This window comes from Pristiophorus japonicus, chromosome 24 (assembly GCF_044704955.1).
Source record: "Pristiophorus japonicus isolate sPriJap1 chromosome 24, sPriJap1.hap1, whole genome shotgun sequence".
In the NCBI taxonomy this organism is placed as follows: Eukaryota; Metazoa; Chordata; class Chondrichthyes; family Pristiophoridae; genus Pristiophorus; species Pristiophorus japonicus.
The window spans coordinates 35,865,543-35,885,347 of NC_092000.1; the positions used below are offsets into that span (position 1 = coordinate 35,865,543).

Consider the following 19,805-nt stretch of genomic DNA (forward strand, 5'->3'; position numbering starts at 1 on the left):
CCATAAGCACTTTAGAGTTCCAGTAAACTTTTCAGTCGATAGTCCCAAATTAAATTTCCTTTCGAATGAGCCCAAACACGGGGGGGGTTCTGGTGAATTTTGCTCTCGGCACATGGTACTATTCCGAAGAAGAGCAGGTGAGTTCTGGACAATATTTATCCCTTAAACAACATCACTAAAACAGATGATCTAGTCATTAATCATCATGCTGTATGTGGGAGCTTGCTGTGCGCAAATTGGCTGCTGCGTTTTCTACATTACAACAGTGACTACACTTCAACAAGTACTTGATTGGCTGTAAAGTGCTTTGGGACGTCCTGAGGTCATGAAAGGTGCTGTAGAAATGTAAGTCTTATTTCTTTATCTCATACTTTTCAAATTTTTCTTTTTAAAATATTTATTCACTTACCTTTCAAAAGCTTTTAAAGCTTCCACCAATGTTTTTGTAGCGCACTTCATTCATTCATTTTTTATAACCTTGCCTAGAATTCTTTTGTGATGATCCTAACGTTATGCCCTCTAGTTACTGCTTATTGACTAGTAGAAATATTTTTTTCTGATTTTCCTTGTTAAAACCCCTCACAATTTTGAACAATTGTATCAGATCACCTCTTAACCTCTATTCCAATCAAACGGGCCCCAGTTTCTCCAGTCATAACTAAAGCCACTCATACCTGGTATATCAATGAATCTCTCTGTACTACCTTCATAACCTTGACATTTTTCCTGAAGTAAGGTGCCCAATATTAGACACACTATTCCAACTGCAGCCTAACCAATTTTGATCATTTTAGCTGAAGAGGTGCAGTGAGAGAAATGTCCACTCTGGTCAAGTTGCTGAGGAAATGAGTTGGGTTTTAAAGAGAAACTGTATCGAGAAAACTTGATAAATGCTGATGGGTGGAGCAGGAAGGCTTTGTGCTTCACCAAAAGTCGCCCATATTCTGGTGAGATCTCTAATTCTAAAATCCTTTGATGCCTACTGCTCTTTACTGTATAATTTTAGAATCTGTGCACTTTCTGACTCGAGTGAGAGCTGATGAGTCATTTGCTGCATTCCTGTGTTTAGTGAGCAGGCTTTTTATCTAACCACACGTTGCAGGCCCGGCACGAAATCAAGCCTCACTCATTCCACTGCTTTGTCATGGTGCCCACTGACCAAGTCTGAGATCATAGCAGAGATTCAAATGAATAAGCTGTGTAGTAATTTCTGAAATATTGTAAAAGATTTGAAAATCTGAGTGTTAGTTCATTATAAAGTTATCAAAAAGTCTTGATAGTACACCCCATTGACTTGCTCACACGATAACTTCCTGATCTGAGCAGTAATATTGAGAGGGATGCAGGAAGAATCGAGTCCTTTCCCAATATCTAACTGTAGTGAGCTCAAGGATTAACATAAAACCTTGTTACTGAATCCGCTTCACTGGGTGCATCCCGTACCTCCATGTAGGAAGCAGTAGAATAAAAAAAGAAAGATCCTGCATTTCTATAGCGCCCTTCACGACCTCGAGATGTCCCAAAGGGCGTTACAGCCAAAGAAGTCCTTTTGAAGTGTAGTCACCATTATAATATAGGAAACGCGGAAGCTAATTTGCCCACATAACCGTGACTACGCTCAAAGTACTTCATTGTCCGGTGGTCGTGGAAGGCACTATAGAAATGCAAGTCTATCTTTTTCCACAGCAATATCCCACAAGCAACAATGTGATAATGACCAACACTGACCCAGAATCACGACTGTTAAATTCCTGCAACTCTTAGTGGTACACCAGTGTTGTTTGTATTTTTTAATAAATTATACATGGAAGGGGGAAAGAAGATTTTACACTTAAATTACTGCTTCGCTGCCTTCCCCTCCCAGGAACATTAAGGATAGCAAACCAGTCAACTTACTTTATCCTAGTTAGGTGTCCACAATTGAACTGATCCCTGACCTGGGACTGCTGGATGTTTTGAGTGTGAGGGAACTGTCAAAATCAGTGTAAACGAGGATACATTTAATCAGAGAGCTTGGAAGCTGTGCCCAGGTCAGTGATTTAAGGTTGGGTGATAATCAGAGGTACATAGTTTAGTCACTCACCACACATACACGCAGACTGAAAGAGGGAGTTGTGTTGGTGAATTTCAAGTCACGCAAGCATGAAAGGCCATTCGAGGTAGCATTATTAGTGTAATGGTGTGTGATCAGCTAATGGTCTGATTTGACGAGACGGGAGTGGTCTCTGTTTGGCGGGGAGGCTGGTGCTCTGATTGGACAGGGCGCGGGGTGGGGGGGGGGGGGCGCTCTGATTGGACGGGACGCGGGGGGGGCGCTCTGATTGGACGGGGCGCGGGGGAGGGCTCTGATTGGACGGGGCGCGGGGGAGGGCTCTGATTGGACGGGGCGCGGGCGGCGGCTCTGATTGGACGGGGCGCGGGCGGCGGCTCTGATTGGACGGGGCGCGGGCGGCGCTCTGATTGGACGGGGCGCGGGCGGCGCTCTGATTGGACGGGTCGATGAATCCAAAAACCCTCTGCAATTGTATGCTTCATAATCCTGAACAAAGTGTGGGTTTTACATTCACTTTAGAGGGAGCAAATGCTGCTGTTTTACTTTGTCACTCAGCAAAGTTCTATGTTCAAGTGTGCACTCTCTGCATAGTTGGCGAGATGTTTTATAGCAACAGGAATGTTATGCCAAGTGATATTACTTGGAACACTGGTAAGGAGTCTAGGGGTTTGGTAGTCAAGGGATGGATTCTCTGGGTCTAGTAGTACCTGTCATGGCCACCCAGGGTCTAGGAGCACTGGGAGAGGGGAGTTGTGGGGTCCACGGGCAGCACAAAGAGGTACTATAAACCTACGAAAAAGGACGGGGAAAGACTGGCTGGTCCATCAAGTCTGTTCCAACACATTAAAGCTCACATACACCGTCAACCTTCCTCTTCACTTCCCACAGGCAAAAACACACAGCTCCAGGGGTATGGAAACAGTGGAAAGAGATGTTCTCGGTGCGACTCAGATCCTGGGAGCACTGGAAGTGCAGTTGGGGAGTAGTGAGCAGTGAGAGAAGTCCTGTGATCCGGAAGTGGGGAAAGAGGATTGGGAGAACATAAGAACATGACAAGAATTAGGGGCAGAAGTAGGCCATTCGGCCCCTTGAGCCATTCATAGAAACATAGAAATTTACAGCACAGAAGGAGACCATTCCGGCCCATCGTGTCCGCGCCGGCCGAGCCGCACAGTCCTCGGTCAGCAGCCCTAAAGGTTACGTATAAACCTATTAACAATGACGGAAAGGCGAAGAGCACCCAGCCCAACCAGTCCACCCCACACAACTACCACACCCCTTACACTGAAACATTGTACACTCCACCCCAACCGGAACCGTGTGATCTCCTGGGAGAGGCGAAAACCAGATTTAAAAACCCAGGCCAATTTAGGGAAAAAAAAATCTGGGAAAATTCATCTCCGACCCATCCAGGCGATCGACAAAAGTCCAGGAGATCACCCTGGCCATATTGGATTCCCTGCAGTACGTACCATTATATGTGCACCGGCCAACAAAAGGTTATCCAGTCTCATCCCAATTACCAGCACTCGATCCGTAACCTAGATTACTGCACTTTAAGTGCCCATCCAACCCCCATCTCTTAAAAGTGGTGAGGGTTTCTGCATCCACCACTCTTCCAGGCAGCAAGTTCCAGATCTCCACAACCCTCTGCGTAAAGAAGCCCCCCCCTCAAATCCCCTCTAACCTTCCACCAACCACCTTAAAACTATGCCCCCTCGTAATAGACCCCTCCACCAAGGGGTCTCCTCTCAACCTGCTCTGTTCCAATGAGAACAAACCCAGCCTATCCAATCTGTCCTCATAACTAAGATTCTCCATTCCAGGCAGCATCCTAGTAAATCTCTGCACCCTCTCTAGTGCAATCACGTCCTTCCTATAATACGGCGACCAGAACTGCACACAGTACTCCAACTTGTGGCCTAACCAGAGTATTATACAATTTAAGCATAACCTCCCTGCTCTTATATTCTGTGCCTTGGTCAATAAAGGCAAGCATTCTGTATGCCTTCTTAACCACCTTATCCACCTGGCCTGCTCCTTTCAGGGATCTGTGGAGAAGCACTTCAAGGTCCCTTTGTTCATCTACACTATTAAGTGGCCTACCTAATTTTAGTGTCATCTGCAAACTTATTAATCATACTCCCTATATTCAAATCTAAATCCTTGATATATACCACAAAAAGCAAGGGACCTAGTACTGAGCCCTGCGGAACCCCACTGGAAACGTCCTTCCAGTCACAAAAACATCCATCAGCCATTACCCTTTGCTTCCTACCTCCAAGCCAATTTTGGATCCAACTTGCCACTTTGCCCTGGATTCCATGGGCTTTAACCTTCATGACCAGTCTACCATGTGGGACCTTATCAAAAGCTTTGCTAAAGTCCATATACACTACCCTCATCAACCCTCTTGGTTACCTCCTCAAAAAATTCTAATTCAATCACGTTAGTCAAACATGATCTTCCCTTAACAAATCCGTGCTGACAATCCCTATTAATCCTTGCCTTTCCAAATGTAGATTTATCCTGCCTTTCAGGATGTTTTCCAATCATTTTCCCACCACTGAGGTTAGGCTGACAGGCCTGTAATTACTCGGCCTATTCCTTTCTCCCTTCTTAAACAAGAGTACTACATTAGCAGTCCTCCAATCCTCCGGCACCATGCCCAGATCCAAAGAGGACTGGAAAATGATGGTCAAGGCCTCTGCTATTTCCTCTTACTTCGCTCAACAGGCTGGGGTGCATTTCATCCGGGCCTGGGGACTTATCTACTTTCAAAGCTGCTAAACCCCTTAATACTTCTCTCTCTACAGTTATTTCATCCTGAAATCTGCATTGCCCCTTTCCTTTTGTGAAAACGGGTACAAAGTATTAATTAAGAACTTAACCAACATCTTCTGCCTCCACACACAGAGTACCCTTATGGTCTCTAATAGGCCCTATCCTTTCTTTAGTTACTCTCTTACTCTTAATATATTTATAGAACATCTTTGGATTTTCCTTAATTTTACTAGCCAAGAATTTTTCATGATCTCGGTTAGCATTCCTAATATCCTTTTTAATTTTGCCTCTTAACTTTCTGTATTCCTCCAAAAATTCTATAATATTTAGCCTTTGGTATATGACATAAGCTTCCCTTTTTTTCTTTATCCTCCCCTGTAAGTCCCTGGACGATCAGGGGACTCTAGAATTGTTATTCCCATTCTTTTTCTTTAAGGGCACATGTTTGGCCTGAGCCTTCCAGATCTCCTTGAATGTCTCCCAATGTTCCAACACTGATTTACCCACAAGTAGCTGTTTCAAAAATATATCAATCTCTGTCTTGAATATACGCAAAGACTGTGTCTCCACAGCCCTCTGGAGTAGAAAATTCCAAAGATTCACCACCCTCTGAGTGAGGAGAAACCGCAAATGTAATGCCTCTATTTAAGAAAGGAGGGAGACAGAAAGCAGGAAACTATAGAACAGTTAGCCTAACATGTCAATGGGAAAATGCTGGAGTCCATTATTAAGGATGTAATAGCAGACCATTTAGAAAATCATCATACAGTCAAGCAGAGTCAGCATGGTTTTATGAAAGGGATATCATGTTTGACAAATTTGCTGGAGCTCTTTGTGGATGTAACGAGCAGAGTGGATAAAGGGGAACCAGTAGATGTAGTGTATTTGGATTTCTGGAGGCATTCGATAAGGTGCCATATAACTGCACAAGATAAGAGCTCATGGGGTTGTGGGTAAAATATTAGCATGGATAGAGGATTGGCTAACTACAGAAGACAGTGTCGAATAACTGGGTCATTTTCAGGTTGGCAAACTGTAACTAGTGGGGTGCCACAGGGATCAGTGCTGGGGCCTCAACTATTTACAATCTATATTAATGACTTGAATGAAGGGACCGAGTGTAATGTAGCCAAATTTGCTGATGATACAAAAATAGGTGGGAAAGCAAGTTGTGAGGAGGACACAGAATCTGCCACAGGATATAGATAGGCTAAATGAGTAGGCTAAAATTTGGCAGATGGAGTATAATGTGGGAAAATGTGAAGTTATCCACTTTGGTAGGAAAAATAAAAAAGCAAGGTATCATTTTGATGGAGAGAGATTATAAAGTGCTGCGGTATCGAGGGATCTGGGAGTCCTTGTACATGAAACACAAAAAGTTAGCATGCAGGTACAGGAAGTAATTAGGAAGGCAAATGGAATGTTAGCCTTTGTTACAAGGGAGATGGAGTATAAAAGTAGGAAAGTCCTGCTACAACTGTACAGGTCGTTAGTGTGACCACACCTGCAGTACTGTGTACAGTTTTGACCTCCTTATTTAAGGAGGGATATACTTGCATTGGAGGCAGTTCAGAGAAGGTTCACTAGGTTGATTCCTGAGATGATGGAGTTGTCGTATGAAGAAAGGTTGGGCCTATACTTATTAAAGTTTAGAAGAATGAGAGGTGATCTTATTGAAACGTCTTAAGATTCTGAGGGGGCTTGACCGGGTAGATGCAGAGAGGATGTTTCCCCTCTTGGAAGAATCTAGAACTAGGGGGCATAGTTTCAGAATACGGGGTTGCCCATTTAAGACTGAGATGAGGAGGAATTTCTTCTCTGAGGGTCGTGAATCTTTGGAATTCTCTACCCCAGAGAGCTGTGGAGGCTGGGTCATTGAATATATTTAAGTTGGCTTCTCGGCCTTTTGGCTAAGATCATGCGTAACTGACCTGACGGGAGTAACCATGACCCCAAAGTGGTTCTCCCTGGATCAGGAAGGTGGTTCTCCTATGCTTTTTGGAAATAGGAGGTGGGTGGGGTGGCTTGACCCATCCACCTCCACGGAGGTGTGTGGGGGGCCTGACCCATCCATCTCCATGGCACGAACCTGGTATTGCAGTACTTCCAGGAACGGTGCTTGGGCTCTAGGCCTTTTGGCTAAGAGCATTGGCGCAGAGTGATCCTTGATGTGTGCAAGGTGACCTCTGGCGTTTGTGATTTGACAAAGAATTGGAAAGATTGGCAACGAAAAATTAAAAACAAAAATATTTAAGTTGGAGATACAGATTTTTGAGCGATAAGGGAGTCCAGGGTTATGGGGAGCGGGCAGGGAAGTGGAGTTGAGGCCAAGATCAGATCAGCCATGATCTTATTGAATAGCCTACTCTTGCTCCTATTTCTTATGTTCTTCTTCTGAGACTGTGATTCCTGGTTCTAGACTCCCCAGCCAGAGAAAACATCCTCCCTGAATCTACCCTGTCAAGCACTGTAACAATTTTGTATGTTTCGCCCCTCATTCTTCTTAACTCTAGATAATATAGGCCTAGTCTACTCAATATCTCCTTATAGGCCAATCCTCCCATCCCAGGGATTAGTCTGGTGAACTTTTGTTGCACTCCCTCAATGGCAAGTATATCCTTCCTTGTGTAAGGAGACCAAAACTGTGCACAGTACTCCAGGTGTGATCTCACCAGGGCCTGATATAATTGCAGTAAGATGTCTTTGCTCTTATACTCAAATCCTCTTGTAATAAAGGCCAACATACCATTAGCTTTCTTAATTGTTTGCTGTACCTGCATGTTAACTTTCAGTGATTCGTGTACAAGGACACCCAGGTCCTTCTGAATACCAACATTTCCCAATCTCTCTCCATTTTAAAAATACCCTGCTTTTCTATTTTTCCTACCAAAGTGGATAACTTCACATTTCTCCACATTAAATTCCATTTGCCATGTTCTTGCCCACTCACTTAGCCTGTCTATATATCCCCTTGAAGTCGCTTTGCATCCTCCTCACAACTTACATTCCCACCTAGCTTTGTATCATCAGCAAACTTGGATATATTACATTTGGTCCCCTCATCCAAATCATTGATCTAGACTGAGAATAACTGAGGAGCATGGAGACCAGCGCCTGGCAGTGTGGGTCAGGGGAACTTTCTGAGATCTTGCAGTATTGCGGGGCAGAACCTAGCAGCTTTGTAGAGAGTAAGGCCCAAACAGCCTTCACCCTTTCAGAGCATCTTCCTGCTATTCTCAGCAGCTGCATTTGCACCACAGCCACTATCCTGGTCATCAGCTAGTTCTTCTTTTACTCTCTTGCACTTTTACAGTTTGCCAACTAACATAGGTTTTAATCAACAGAAATTTCCATAAGCAAACACAAATTACCCCCAGTTTTCAAGTTTTTATATATAGAAAAAATTGCCCTTAAGCTTCAAAAATGGTGCAGAAGAGATTTTGTAACTAAATATAGAATTAAAATGAAGAGGGGAGGAATTTGCTTTGAAGTCTTTTGGAAAAAGCAAAGCAACTTTCAGATTCTCACAGCAGAGTTTTACAGAGACCACACTCCTGTGTACGCACGGTCAGAGGCCAGTTGTATTCCATAGATCTCTGGTGTGACAGGCTGTTTCAATCCTGCCTGTTTGAGGGGAGAGACACTTATTTGATGATATTTATAGTACTTTTTAAAAATGGTGTTTGTAAGCCAAGAAAGCTTCATTGTGGTTGTGATGTTGCTTGTCCTACCAGTGTTTATTTCCATTGGTAATCCCCGCCCCAAAAATATCTTCAGAAATAGAGTATTTTTGTATATGGTAGTGTGTCTATTTAAAGTAATCACATTTATATTTCAGCTTTGATGTCAATTGGTGAAGTCTGCTGCAAACTATGATATTCTATTCTATATAACTTTGGAGGATTCTCGTGCTCTCTCTCTAACTCTCACTCTTTGTCTGTTTCTCTCACACTGTCTCTTTTATCTCTCTCTTTGTCATTCACTCTTTTTCTGTGTGTCTCTCTTTCTCTTCCAATTCCTCTCACTGTGTTGTGTCTCTGGCTCTGTTTCTCTCTTCCCCCTCAGATTATATGTGTATTATCCTTCCTTACGTTGAGGGATCTCTGTGATAGGACAGTATAGAGGGAGCTTTACTCTATCTGAAAGGCAAAACAGGAAAAGCTGAAAATGCAGAAAAGCTTTGTTAGTATTTGGAAGAGAAGACATGTTGGAGATTGCTTTCACAATGAGACAGCTAAAGAATAGAATGCTTTATAAACAGATATTTAACTGGTCCAGAAGGTTATAAAGTACTGTATATTATAAAGCATCATCTCAGTCAGCCGTTTTTTAAACGAGTATTGGAAGGAGAATGGATGAGAAATGGAAGAGTGCTGGAATGTGAATGGGCAAATTCAGTCGGAATATCCGTGTTTGCTGTAGTCTGAAGTGGTGTTTGCTCAGAGTTCAGATTAGGTGGCTGCTGAATATCCAGGAGAAGGCAAGATCCTGTTCCTTAAATTCACAGGTTGCTATAAAGTGGGTATTATTGGAATGTACAGTATTAGGCAGTCCCTTGGGTCGAGGATGACTTGCTTCCACACCAAAAAAGGATGAGTTCACAGGTGTTTCAATGATGGACCTGACATTCCAGATCCCAAACTACATCCTGAAGGGTGAACATGCCTGTGCGTGGAATGTAACCAACCAAGTCACGCAGCTTACAGCACACAGCATTGGTAATTTGCCTGTTGCTCATCCGGCTAGGATCACCCTCCTGCTTTCAAGGTTATCTGGAAGAACTGCAGCTCCTCATGACAGGTCCCCTTAAGATCTCACTAATGGGTCAGACCCTCTATTCTGCCATCAGCAGTGCCCTGGAGCACTGTGGAGCTGCCAAGCCACCGAGTGTTGACTTGGCTCCAAACTCTTGTCCATTCTCCTGGGGCCAGGTAGGTGGGGAGGAATTTTGGGGTCATTAATTGCTGCGTGTGGGTTTGCGCATGTACCAGGAGTTCCTTCTGAGCATCACAACTGACTCACGGTATGCGAGTACTTGCAGCACCCTCCTGAGCACAGCTTTAGAATACACATAGCCCATGATAGCACCCGCAGCTACAGGTCCAGCTGCAAACCAATCGTGGCAGGTAGCAAGCCCTGGATGCTGAGCAAGTGTTCTTGTGTCTGGCATCCAGCTAACACCTTCCAGCAGCTGGCAACCAAAGCCCTGGTTACCTCATTTGCTGACTGATGCATGAACAGCCCTTGTTAGGTGTCTTTGGAACTCATTGCTGATCAGTCAATAAGTACAAACCAGTTTTGTGTGGTCATTGTTGGAATGACTTTGGACAACCGATCACCGGTGAGAAGTGGATGACTGATCAATTGCTTTGTACGGCAGAGAAAGTGGCCATTCATCCAATGGAAGTAAACCCAACCCAATTATTTATCTGAGCTTACCAGTAATTGCAGAATGTGACTAAGTTTTGAGGATAGGTTTTGATTTTAGCATTTGTTTGACGTATAATGATTTTATAAAAGATAAATCCACAGCATAGCTGGCGAGGCTTTGAGTGAAGCTGCAGCTCTTTGTGGGAGATCACTGTTCCAGCTGCAGTTGTGCTGGAATAAGAGACTCTGGTATTGGTTAAAGCACAGACACCAGAGGGAACGTTCTCTTCTATTGCAATGTTCCATTTAGTGGAAATCCTGGGTTAGGCCATAGTTGGAGTATTGCATACAGTTCTGCAGAGAAGATTCACCAGAAGTATACCAAAATGAGGCAAAAAGTGTAGTGTATAGAAGAACTCCACGAGGCTGAGTACTGTGAGCTAAACTTAGTGTGACCTTAGTCGTCTTTATTACAACTCCAAAATGCCTAAACAACATGGCAGCCAACCTTTTATACTGGCCCTGCATGTGTGTGCAGGTGACCAAGTATTACATAGTTACATACATTACATAAAAAGGTTCATAAAGGTGGTCTTTTTTACCAGACTGGAGAAGGTTAAACGGTGATGGTTTTCAAATTTGAGAAAGTAATGTGAGAAAGTGTTGCCACTGGTTGGTGAATCAGGAACGAGGAGACATGGACTGAGTATCAGCGCTGGGAGAGTAAAGGGGGAAGTTAGAAGAACTGCTTCCACACGCAGTTATTAAAACACGGAATGCTTTGCCCCAAGGGGCGACTGAGGCAGAGATTGTAACCTCATTTCAGCTGCATGTTGGTGGAACAGTTGGTTTTGTTGAGGTCATGGCTCCTGTCTGGTACATGAGCCACTAGATTGCACAGCTTTTGTTGCTACTACCAATTCCCAGTTTAATTCAGACTTTAATTAAAGTACTATTAATTGTATTATATAACCATAAAGGTGTTATGCTCCGAGGTCTAAGAAAGGCAGTTGTATTCAGTAAGATCGGGGAGGGTGTTCAGGTGGACAGGCTGGTGCACCTACAGCAGTCTGAGTGACCCGATTTCTAAACTCTCAGTAATAAAATATTTATGCCAGAAAAATCCTTTAATCTTTTTCACTTTTGATGTTTTGTTTGCTTTGCACTTCAAAGAGAGAAGAGGGGAGGATCCAAGGCCAGCTGAACAACTCCGACTCCAATCAGATCATTCGTGAGTTGAAGGACCAGATCACAGAGCTAAAAACCGAGGTAAAGAAAATAATTTGCACTGGCTGTTGCAGTCAATCGGTACTGTGACAAGTTCAACACAAAGGAATAGAGTTTCTGCTTTGGGTGCAATCAAGAAATTGTGCCCAAAATGCACTTGAAATTGGGCTGGTTAGGTTCCAGTTCAAGTTTCTGCTAAAATTGAGTTGCATGATCTTCCATCAACCAGCACAATCAGGCAGCGTAATACAATGCAATCATTTCTTTTTTTCCATTAAAAAGTAATGGCAACCAGTAACTAATGCGGGCAGCAGGGATCAGTGCTTGGACCCCAACTATTTACAATCTATATTAACGAGTTGGAAGAAGGGATTGAGTGTAATGTAGCTAAGTTTGCTGACTATATAAAGATGGGAGGAAAAGCAATGTGTGAGGAGGACACAAAAAACCTGCAAAAGGACACAGACAGACTAAGTGAGTGGGAAAATATTTGGCAGATTGAGTACAATGCTGGAAAGTGTGAGGTCATGCACTTTGGCAGAAAAAAAATGAAAGAGCAAGTTATCATTTAAATGGAGAAAGATTGCAAAGTGCTGCAGTACAGCGGGACCTGGGGGTACTTGTGCATGAAACACAAAAGGATAGTATGCAGGTACAGCAAGTGATCAGGAAGGCCAATGGTATCTTGGCCTTTATTGCAAAGGGGATGGAGTATAAAAGCAGGAAAGTCTTGCTACAGTTATAAAGGGTATTGGTGAGGCCACACCTGGAATACTGCGTGCAGTTTTTGGTTTCCATATTTACGAAAGGGTATACTTGCTTTGGAGGCAGTTCAGAGAAGGTTCACGAGGTTGATTCCAGGGATGAGGGAGTTGACTTATGAGGAAAGGTTAAGTAGGTTGGGCCTCTACTCATTGGAATTCAGAAGAATGAGAGGCGATCTTATCGAAACTTTTAAGATTATGAGGGGGCTTGACAAGGTGGATGCAGAGAGGATGTTTCCACTAATGGGGGAGACTAGAACTAGAGGGCATGATCTTAGAATAAGGGGCCGCCCATTTAAAACAGAGATGAGGAGAAATTTCTTCTGAGGGTTGTAAATCTGTGGAATTCGCTGCCTCAGAGAGCTGTGGAAGCTGGAGCATTGAGTAAATTTAAGACAGAAATAGACAGTTTCTTAAACGATAAGGGGATAAGGACTTATGGGGAGTGGGCAGGGAAGAGGAGCTGAGTCCATGATCAGATCAGCCATGATCTTATTGAATGAAGGAGCAGGCTCGAGGGGCCGTATGGCCTACTCTTGTTCCTATTTCTTATGTTCTTATACCTTGATGTATTTAAGTGTGGTAACCAGTTGCCGTTTTAGTAAACCCATAGTACAGGTATTATCACCAAAAATAAGCATTTTTAACATGGTGTGCAGTCTTCCACCTGTGAGTAACCTGTGAAAATGACTTTTAAAAAAAACTATACTGAACCATTTACTCGTTTCATTGGTGTACACTAGTCAGTTTCTTAGTAAATTATTTTTTGATATGAAAAAAACTTTGAAATGTGCCGATGCGCCTAAGAAAATCAGCACAATTTGAAGAACCTCTCTGAATCGGCACAAATGGTGGAATTTCGACCTGGAGGCACTGCCAGTTTGTGGGTGGGGCCAGATTCTGGCGAATTGAAACTTAATCGCAGAAAACACGAACATAGGTGGTTTCAGACAGTTCTGTCGAATTGTACTGACATTACTGCCCTGGGAGTGTTTGATGGGACAGTGTAGAGGGAGCTTTACTCTGTATCTAACCCTGTGCTGTACCTGCCCTGGGAGTGTTTGATGGGACAGTGTAGAGGGAGCTTTACTCTGTATCTAACCCTGTGCTGTACCTGCCCTGGGAGTGTTTGATGGGACAGTATAGAGGGAGCTTTACTCTGTATCTAACCCTGTGCTGTACCTGCCCTGGGAGTGTTTGATGGGACAGTGTAGAGGGAGCTTTACTCTGTATCTAACCCTGTGCTGTACCTGCCCTGGGAGTGTTTGATGGGACAGTGTAGAGGGAGCTTTACTCTGTATCTAACCCTGTGCTGTACCTGCCCTGGGAGTGTTTGATGGGACAGTATAGAGGGAGCTTTACTCTGTATCTAACCCCATGCTGTACCTGCCCTGGGAGTGTTTGATGGGGACTTTATTTAGTCTGTGCTGTGCTGTGCTGTGCCGAGTGGGTTCGGCCAGAACAAACTGGTGCACATTGCAAGGCGTGAGCTGATTAGAGGGCCTGGCCTGCTCTGAATTTTCATGAGATTCTTTCCTCTTGGTTTTAAGCCAGGTCACCAACTTTTAAAAGCAGATTTTAACAAAAGAAACAATTTCACACACCGGCATCAGCCGTGTAATATCAGCTAAACCCATGGGACTTGCTTCCATCCCAAACACAACTCTCGAGCTGAATTTCTCATATCCCTCCCATGTGATGTGTTTGGAAGGATAATTGTGCCACATCAATTTGTGCATGTTGTGCATGGAGAAAGAGTCAGACTGAATACTGTGAGATCATTGTAACGTGTGACCATAGTCTTTTATTGCAGTTCTCCAGAGTGCGCCTCCAACCTGTGAAGCCACCTTAAATACCTGTGCTCCCAAGGGATTATGGGATCCCTTGGGACTCCGGGGGACGAGCCTTCTGGTGGCTGTACAGAGTAAATATAAGTCCACATATATAACAATATTAACCCCCCCCAATAGTGTAACTATTTACAATGTGAGTCGATCTGGGGCCCTTCTTGCCCTAGTTGATCATCTCGGTGTGAAAGCTGGTATTGTTGAATCATTTGTTGGGCCCTCGCTGGGCTGCTGTGCAGCTGGCCTTGCTGGGCTGCCTGGTGTGTTGGGCCCTGCAGGTCAACCGTGATATCGGTTGCCACTGGTGTGTATGTTGGGGGATCAAAAAAGGTAGGGTCCAAGGTGGATTGCTCAGGGTAGTCCCTGAATCTGAGTTTGATTTGGTCCAAGTGTTTCCGATGAATGAGTCCATTTGAAAGTTTGACCCGAAACACCCTGCTCCCCTCTTTGGCCATGACAGTGCCGGGAAGCCACTTGGGACTTGTCCATAATTTAAAACAAATACAGGATCATTGATTTCAATCTCGTGTGACACATTTGTGCTATCATGGTATGCACTTTGTTGAAGCCACCTGCTCTCTACCTGTTCATGTAGATCAGTGTGAACTAACGAGAGCTTTGACTTGAGTGCTATTTTCATGAGCAGTTCAGCAGGTGGGATCCCAGTGAGCGAGTGTGGTCGAGTGTGGTCTCGTGTGGTAGCTAAGCAGGACTCGGGATAGGCGAGTCTGCTGTGAGCCTTCAGTTACCCTCTTCAAGCCTTGCGTGATGGTTTGCACTGCGCTCTCTGCCTGACTATTGGACGCTGGTTTAAACGGGGCAGATGTGATATGTTTGATTCCGTTGCGGGTCATGAATTCTTTGAACTCAGCACTGGCAAACATGGCCCGCAGGCTTTCAGTAGTGTCAGTGGACATGCTAGCCGTCATTAACTCACATTCAATTCTCTTGGAGTACGTGTCTACAATCACAAGGAACATTTTACCCAAGAACGGGCCTACATAATCGACATGTACCCTAGAACACGGTTTGAAGGGCCAAGACCATAAACTTAGCGGCGCCTCCCTGAGTACATTGCTTAACTGCGAGCATGTATTACATCTGTGAACACAGGACTCTAAGTCCGTATCGAAACCGGGCCACCACATGTGGGATCTGGCTATCGCTTTCATCATTACGATGCCTGGGTGGCTACTGTGGAGGTCATTGATGAAGGTGTCTCTGCCCTTCTTGGGGACCACTACTCGATTGCCCCACAGAAGGCAGTCTGCCTGTATAGGCATTTCATCTTTGTGCCGCTGGAACGGCTTTATCTGTTCCTGTATTTCCACTGGGACACCGGACCAGCACCCATGAAGCACACAGCTTTTGACTAAAGATAATAAAGGGTCCTGGCTTGTCCAGGTTTTGATCTGCCAGGCAGTGACGGGTGATTGCTCACTCTCAATTGCTTCCATAACCATGGCTAGATCTGCGGGCTGTGCCATTTCCACTCCCGTGGTGGGCAATGGCAGCCTACTGAGAGCATCGGCGCAGTTTTATGCGCCTGGCCTGTGGCGGATGGCATAGTTGTATGCGGACAACATGAGCGCTCATCTCTGGATGCGGGCCGATGCGTTGATATTTATCCCTTTACTCTCGGAAAACAGGGATATAAGTGGCTTATGGTCGGTTTCCAATTCGAATTTTAGCCAAAACAGGTATTGATGCATTTTCTTTAACCCATAGACACATGTTAACGCTTCTTTTTCAATCATGCTGGAGGCTCTCACCCTTAGACAAACTCCTGGATACATAGAAACATAGAAAATAGGTGCAGGAGTAGGCCATTCGGCCCTTCTAGCCTGCACCGCCATTCAATGAGTTCATGGCTGAACATGCAACTTCAGTACCCCATTCCTGCTTTCTCACCATACCCCTTGATTCCCCTAGTAGTAAGGACTTCATCTAACTCCTTTTTGAATATATTTAGTGAATTGGCCTCAACAACTATCTGTGGTAGAGAATTCCACAGGTTCACCACTCTCTGGGTGAAGAAATTCCTCCTCATCTCGGTCCTAAATGGCTTCCCCCTTATCCTTAGACTGTGTCCCCTGGTTCTGGACTTCCCCAACATTGGGAACATTCTTCCTGCATCTAACCTGTCTAACCCCGTCAGAATTTTAAACGTTTCTATGAGGTCCCCTCTCATTCTTCTGAACTCCAGTGAATACAAGCCCAGTTGATCCAGTCTTTCTTGATAGGTCAGTCCCGCCATCCCGGGAATCAGTCTGGTGAACCTTCGCTGCACTCCCTCAATAGCAAGAATGTCCTTCCTCAGGTTAGGAGACCAAAACTGTACACAATACTCCAGGTGTGGCCTCACCAAGGCCCTGTAGAATTGTAGCAACACCTCCCTGCCCTTGTACTCAAATCCCCTCGCTATGAAGGCCAACATGCCATTTGCTTTCTTAACCGCCTGCTGTACCTGCATGCCAACCTTCAATGACTGATGTACCATGACACCCAGGTCTCGTTGCACCTCCCCTTTTCCTAATCTGTCACCATTCAGATAATAGTCTGTCTCTCTGTTTTTACCACCAAAGTGGATAACCTCACATTTATCCACATTATACTTCATCTGCCATGCATTTGCCCACTCACCTAACCTATCCAAGTCGCTCTGCAGCCTCATAGAATCCTCCTTGCAGCTCACACTGCCACCCAACTTAGTGTCATCCGCAAATTTGGAGATACTACATTTAATCCCCTGGTCTAAATCATTAATGTACAGTGTAAACAGCTGGGGCCCCAGCACAGAACCTTGCGGTACCCCACTAGTCACTGCCTGCCATTCTGAAAAGTCCCCATTTACTCCTACTCTTTGCTTCCTGTCTGACAACTAGTTCTCAATCCATGTCAGCACACTACCCCCAATCCCATGTGCTTTAACTTTGCACGTTAATCTCTTGTGTGGGACCTTGTCGAAAGCCTTCTGAAAGTCCAAATATACCACATCAACTGGTTCTTCCTTGTCCACTCTACTGGAAACATCCTCAAAAAATTCCAGAAGATTTGTCAAGTATGATTTCCCTTTCACAAATCCATGCTGACTTGGACCTATCATATTACCTCTTTCCAAATGCACTGCTATGACATCCTTAATAATTGATTCCATCATTTTACCCACGACCGATGTCAGGCTGACCGGTCTGTAATTCCCTGTTTGCTCTCTCCCTCCTTTTTTAAAAAGTGGGGTTACATTGGCTACCCTCCACGCCATAGGAACTGATCCAGAGTCAATGGAATGTTGGAAAATGACTGTCAATGCATCCACTATATCCAAGGCCACCTCCTTAAGTACTCTGGGATGCAGTCCATCAGGCCCTGAGGATTTATCGGCCTTCAATCCCATCAATTTCCCCAACACAATTTCCCGACTAATAAGGATTTCCCTCAGTTCCTCCTCCTTACTAGACCCTCCGACCCCTTTTATATCCGGAAGGTTGTTTGTGTCCTCCTCAGTGAATACCGAACCAAAGTACTTGTTCAATTGGTCCGCCATTTCTTTGTTCCCCGTTATGACTTTCCCTGATTCTGACTGCAGGGGACCTACGTATGTCTTTACTAACCTTTTTCTCTTTACATATCTATAGAAACTTTTGCAATCCGTCTTAATGTTCCCTGCAAGTTTCTTCTCGTACTCCATTTTCCCTGCCCTAATCAAACCCTTTGTCCTCCTCTGCTGAGTTCTAAATTTCTCCCAGTCCCTGGGTTCGCTGCTATTTCTGGCCAATTTGTATGCCACTTCCTTGGCTTTAATGCTATCCCTGATTTCCCTTGATAGCCACGGTTGAGCCACCTTCCCTTTTTTATTTTTACGACAGACAGGAATGTACAATTGTTGTAGTTCATCCATGCGGTCTCTAAATGTCTGCCATTGCCCATCCACAGTCAACCCCTTCAGTATCATTCGCCAATCTATCCTAGCCAATTCACGCCTCATACCTTCAAAGTTACCCTTCTTTAAGTTCTGGACCATGGTCTCTGAATTAACTATTTCATTCTCCATCCTAATGCAGAATTCCACCATATTATGGTCACTCTTCCCCAAGGGGCCTCGCACAACGAGATTGCTAATTAATCCTCTCTCATTACACAACACCCAGTCTAAGATGGCCTCCCCCCTAGTTGGTTCCTCGACATATTGGTCTAAAAAAACATCCCTTATGCACTCCAGGAAATCCTCCTCTACCGTATTGCTTCCAGTTTGGTTAACCCAATCTATGTGCATATTAAAGTCACCCATTATAACTGCTGCACCTTTATTGCACGCACCCCTAATTTCATGTTTGATGCCCTCCCCAACATCACTACTACTGTTTGGAGGTCTGTACACAACTCCCACTAACGTTTTTTGTCCTTTAGTATTCTGCAGCTCTACCCATATAGATTCCACATCATCCAAGCTAATGTCCTTCCGAACTATTGCCTTAATTTGCTCCTTAACCAGCAATGCTACCCCACCTCCTTTTCCTTTTATTCTATCTTTCCTGAATGTTGAATACTCCTGGATGTTGAGTTCCCAGCCCTGATCATCCTGGAGCCACGTCTCCGTAATCCCAATCGCATCATATTTGTTAACATCTATTTGCACAGTTAATTCATCCACTTTATTGCGGATACTCCTTGCATTAAGACACAAAGCCTTCAGGCTTGTTCTTTTAACACCCTTTGTCCTTTTAGAATTTTGCTGTACAGTGGCCCTTTTTGTTCTTTGCCTTGGGTTTCTCTGCCCTCCACTTTTCCTCATCTCCTTTCTGTCTTTTGCTTTTGCCTCATTTTTGTTTCCCTCTGTCTCCCTGCATTGGTTCCCATCCCCCTGCCATATCAGTTTAAATCCTCCCCAACAGCACTAGCAAACACTCCCCCTAGGACATTGGTTCCGGTCCTGCCCAGGTGCAGACCGTCCGGTTTGTACTGGTCCCACCTCCCCCAGAACCGGTTCCAATGCCCCAGGAATTTGAATCCCTCCCTGTTGCACCACTGCTCAAGCCACGTATTCATCTGCGCTATCCTGCAATTCCTACTCTGACTATCACGTGGCACTGGTAGCAATCCCGAGATTACTACTTTTGAGGTCCTACTTTTTAATTTAGCTCCTAGCTCCTTAAATTCGTTTCGTAGGACCTCATCCCTTTTTTTTTTACCTATGTCGTTGGTACCAATGTGCACCACGACAACTGGCTGTTCTCCCTCCCTTTTTAGAATGTCCTGCACCCGCTCCGAGACATCCTTGACCCTTGCACCAGGGAGGCAACATACCATCCTGGAGTTTCGGTTGCGGCCGCAGAAACGCCTATCTATTCCCCTCACCATTGAATCCCCAATCACTATTGCTCTCCCACTCTTTTTCCTGCCCTTCTGTGCAGCAGAGCCAGCCATGGTGCCATGAACTTGGCTGCTGCTGCCCTCCCCTGATGAGTCATCCCCCTCAACAGTACCCAAAGCAGTGTATCTGTTTTGCAGGGGGATGACCACAGGGGACTCCTGCACTACCTTCCTTGCACTGCTCTTCCTGTTGGCCTTCCATTCCCTATCTGGCTGTGGACCCTTTCCCTGCGGTACGACCAACTCGCTACACGTGATACTCACGTAATTCTCAGCATCGTGGATGCTCCAGAGTGAATCCACCCTCAGCTCCAACTCCGCAACGCGGACCGTCAGGAGCTTGAGGTGGATACACTTCCCGCAGATGTAGTCGTCAGGGACACTGGTGTC

The 19,805-nt window shown here is 44.8% G+C and overlaps 1 protein-coding gene and 1 pseudogene across 7 annotated transcripts in view; both read left to right on the forward strand.

The window, feature by feature from the left end:
• The window catches only part of LOC139238000 (EVI5-like protein), a 425,899-nt gene that overhangs the window by 278,027 nt on the left and 128,067 nt on the right, over nucleotides 1–19,805 (forward strand). For all 7 annotated transcript variants that reach the window (XM_070867399.1, XM_070867393.1, XM_070867395.1 and 4 more), the window contains one exon: nucleotides 11,381–11,476. In XM_070867399.1, coding sequence (XP_070723500.1) covers nucleotides 11,381–11,476 — 96 coding nt within the window. The remainder of the gene's footprint in view (nucleotides 1–11,380; nucleotides 11,477–19,805) is intronic.
• LOC139238046 (U2 spliceosomal RNA) lies at nucleotides 6,728–6,963 on the forward strand (annotated as a pseudogene).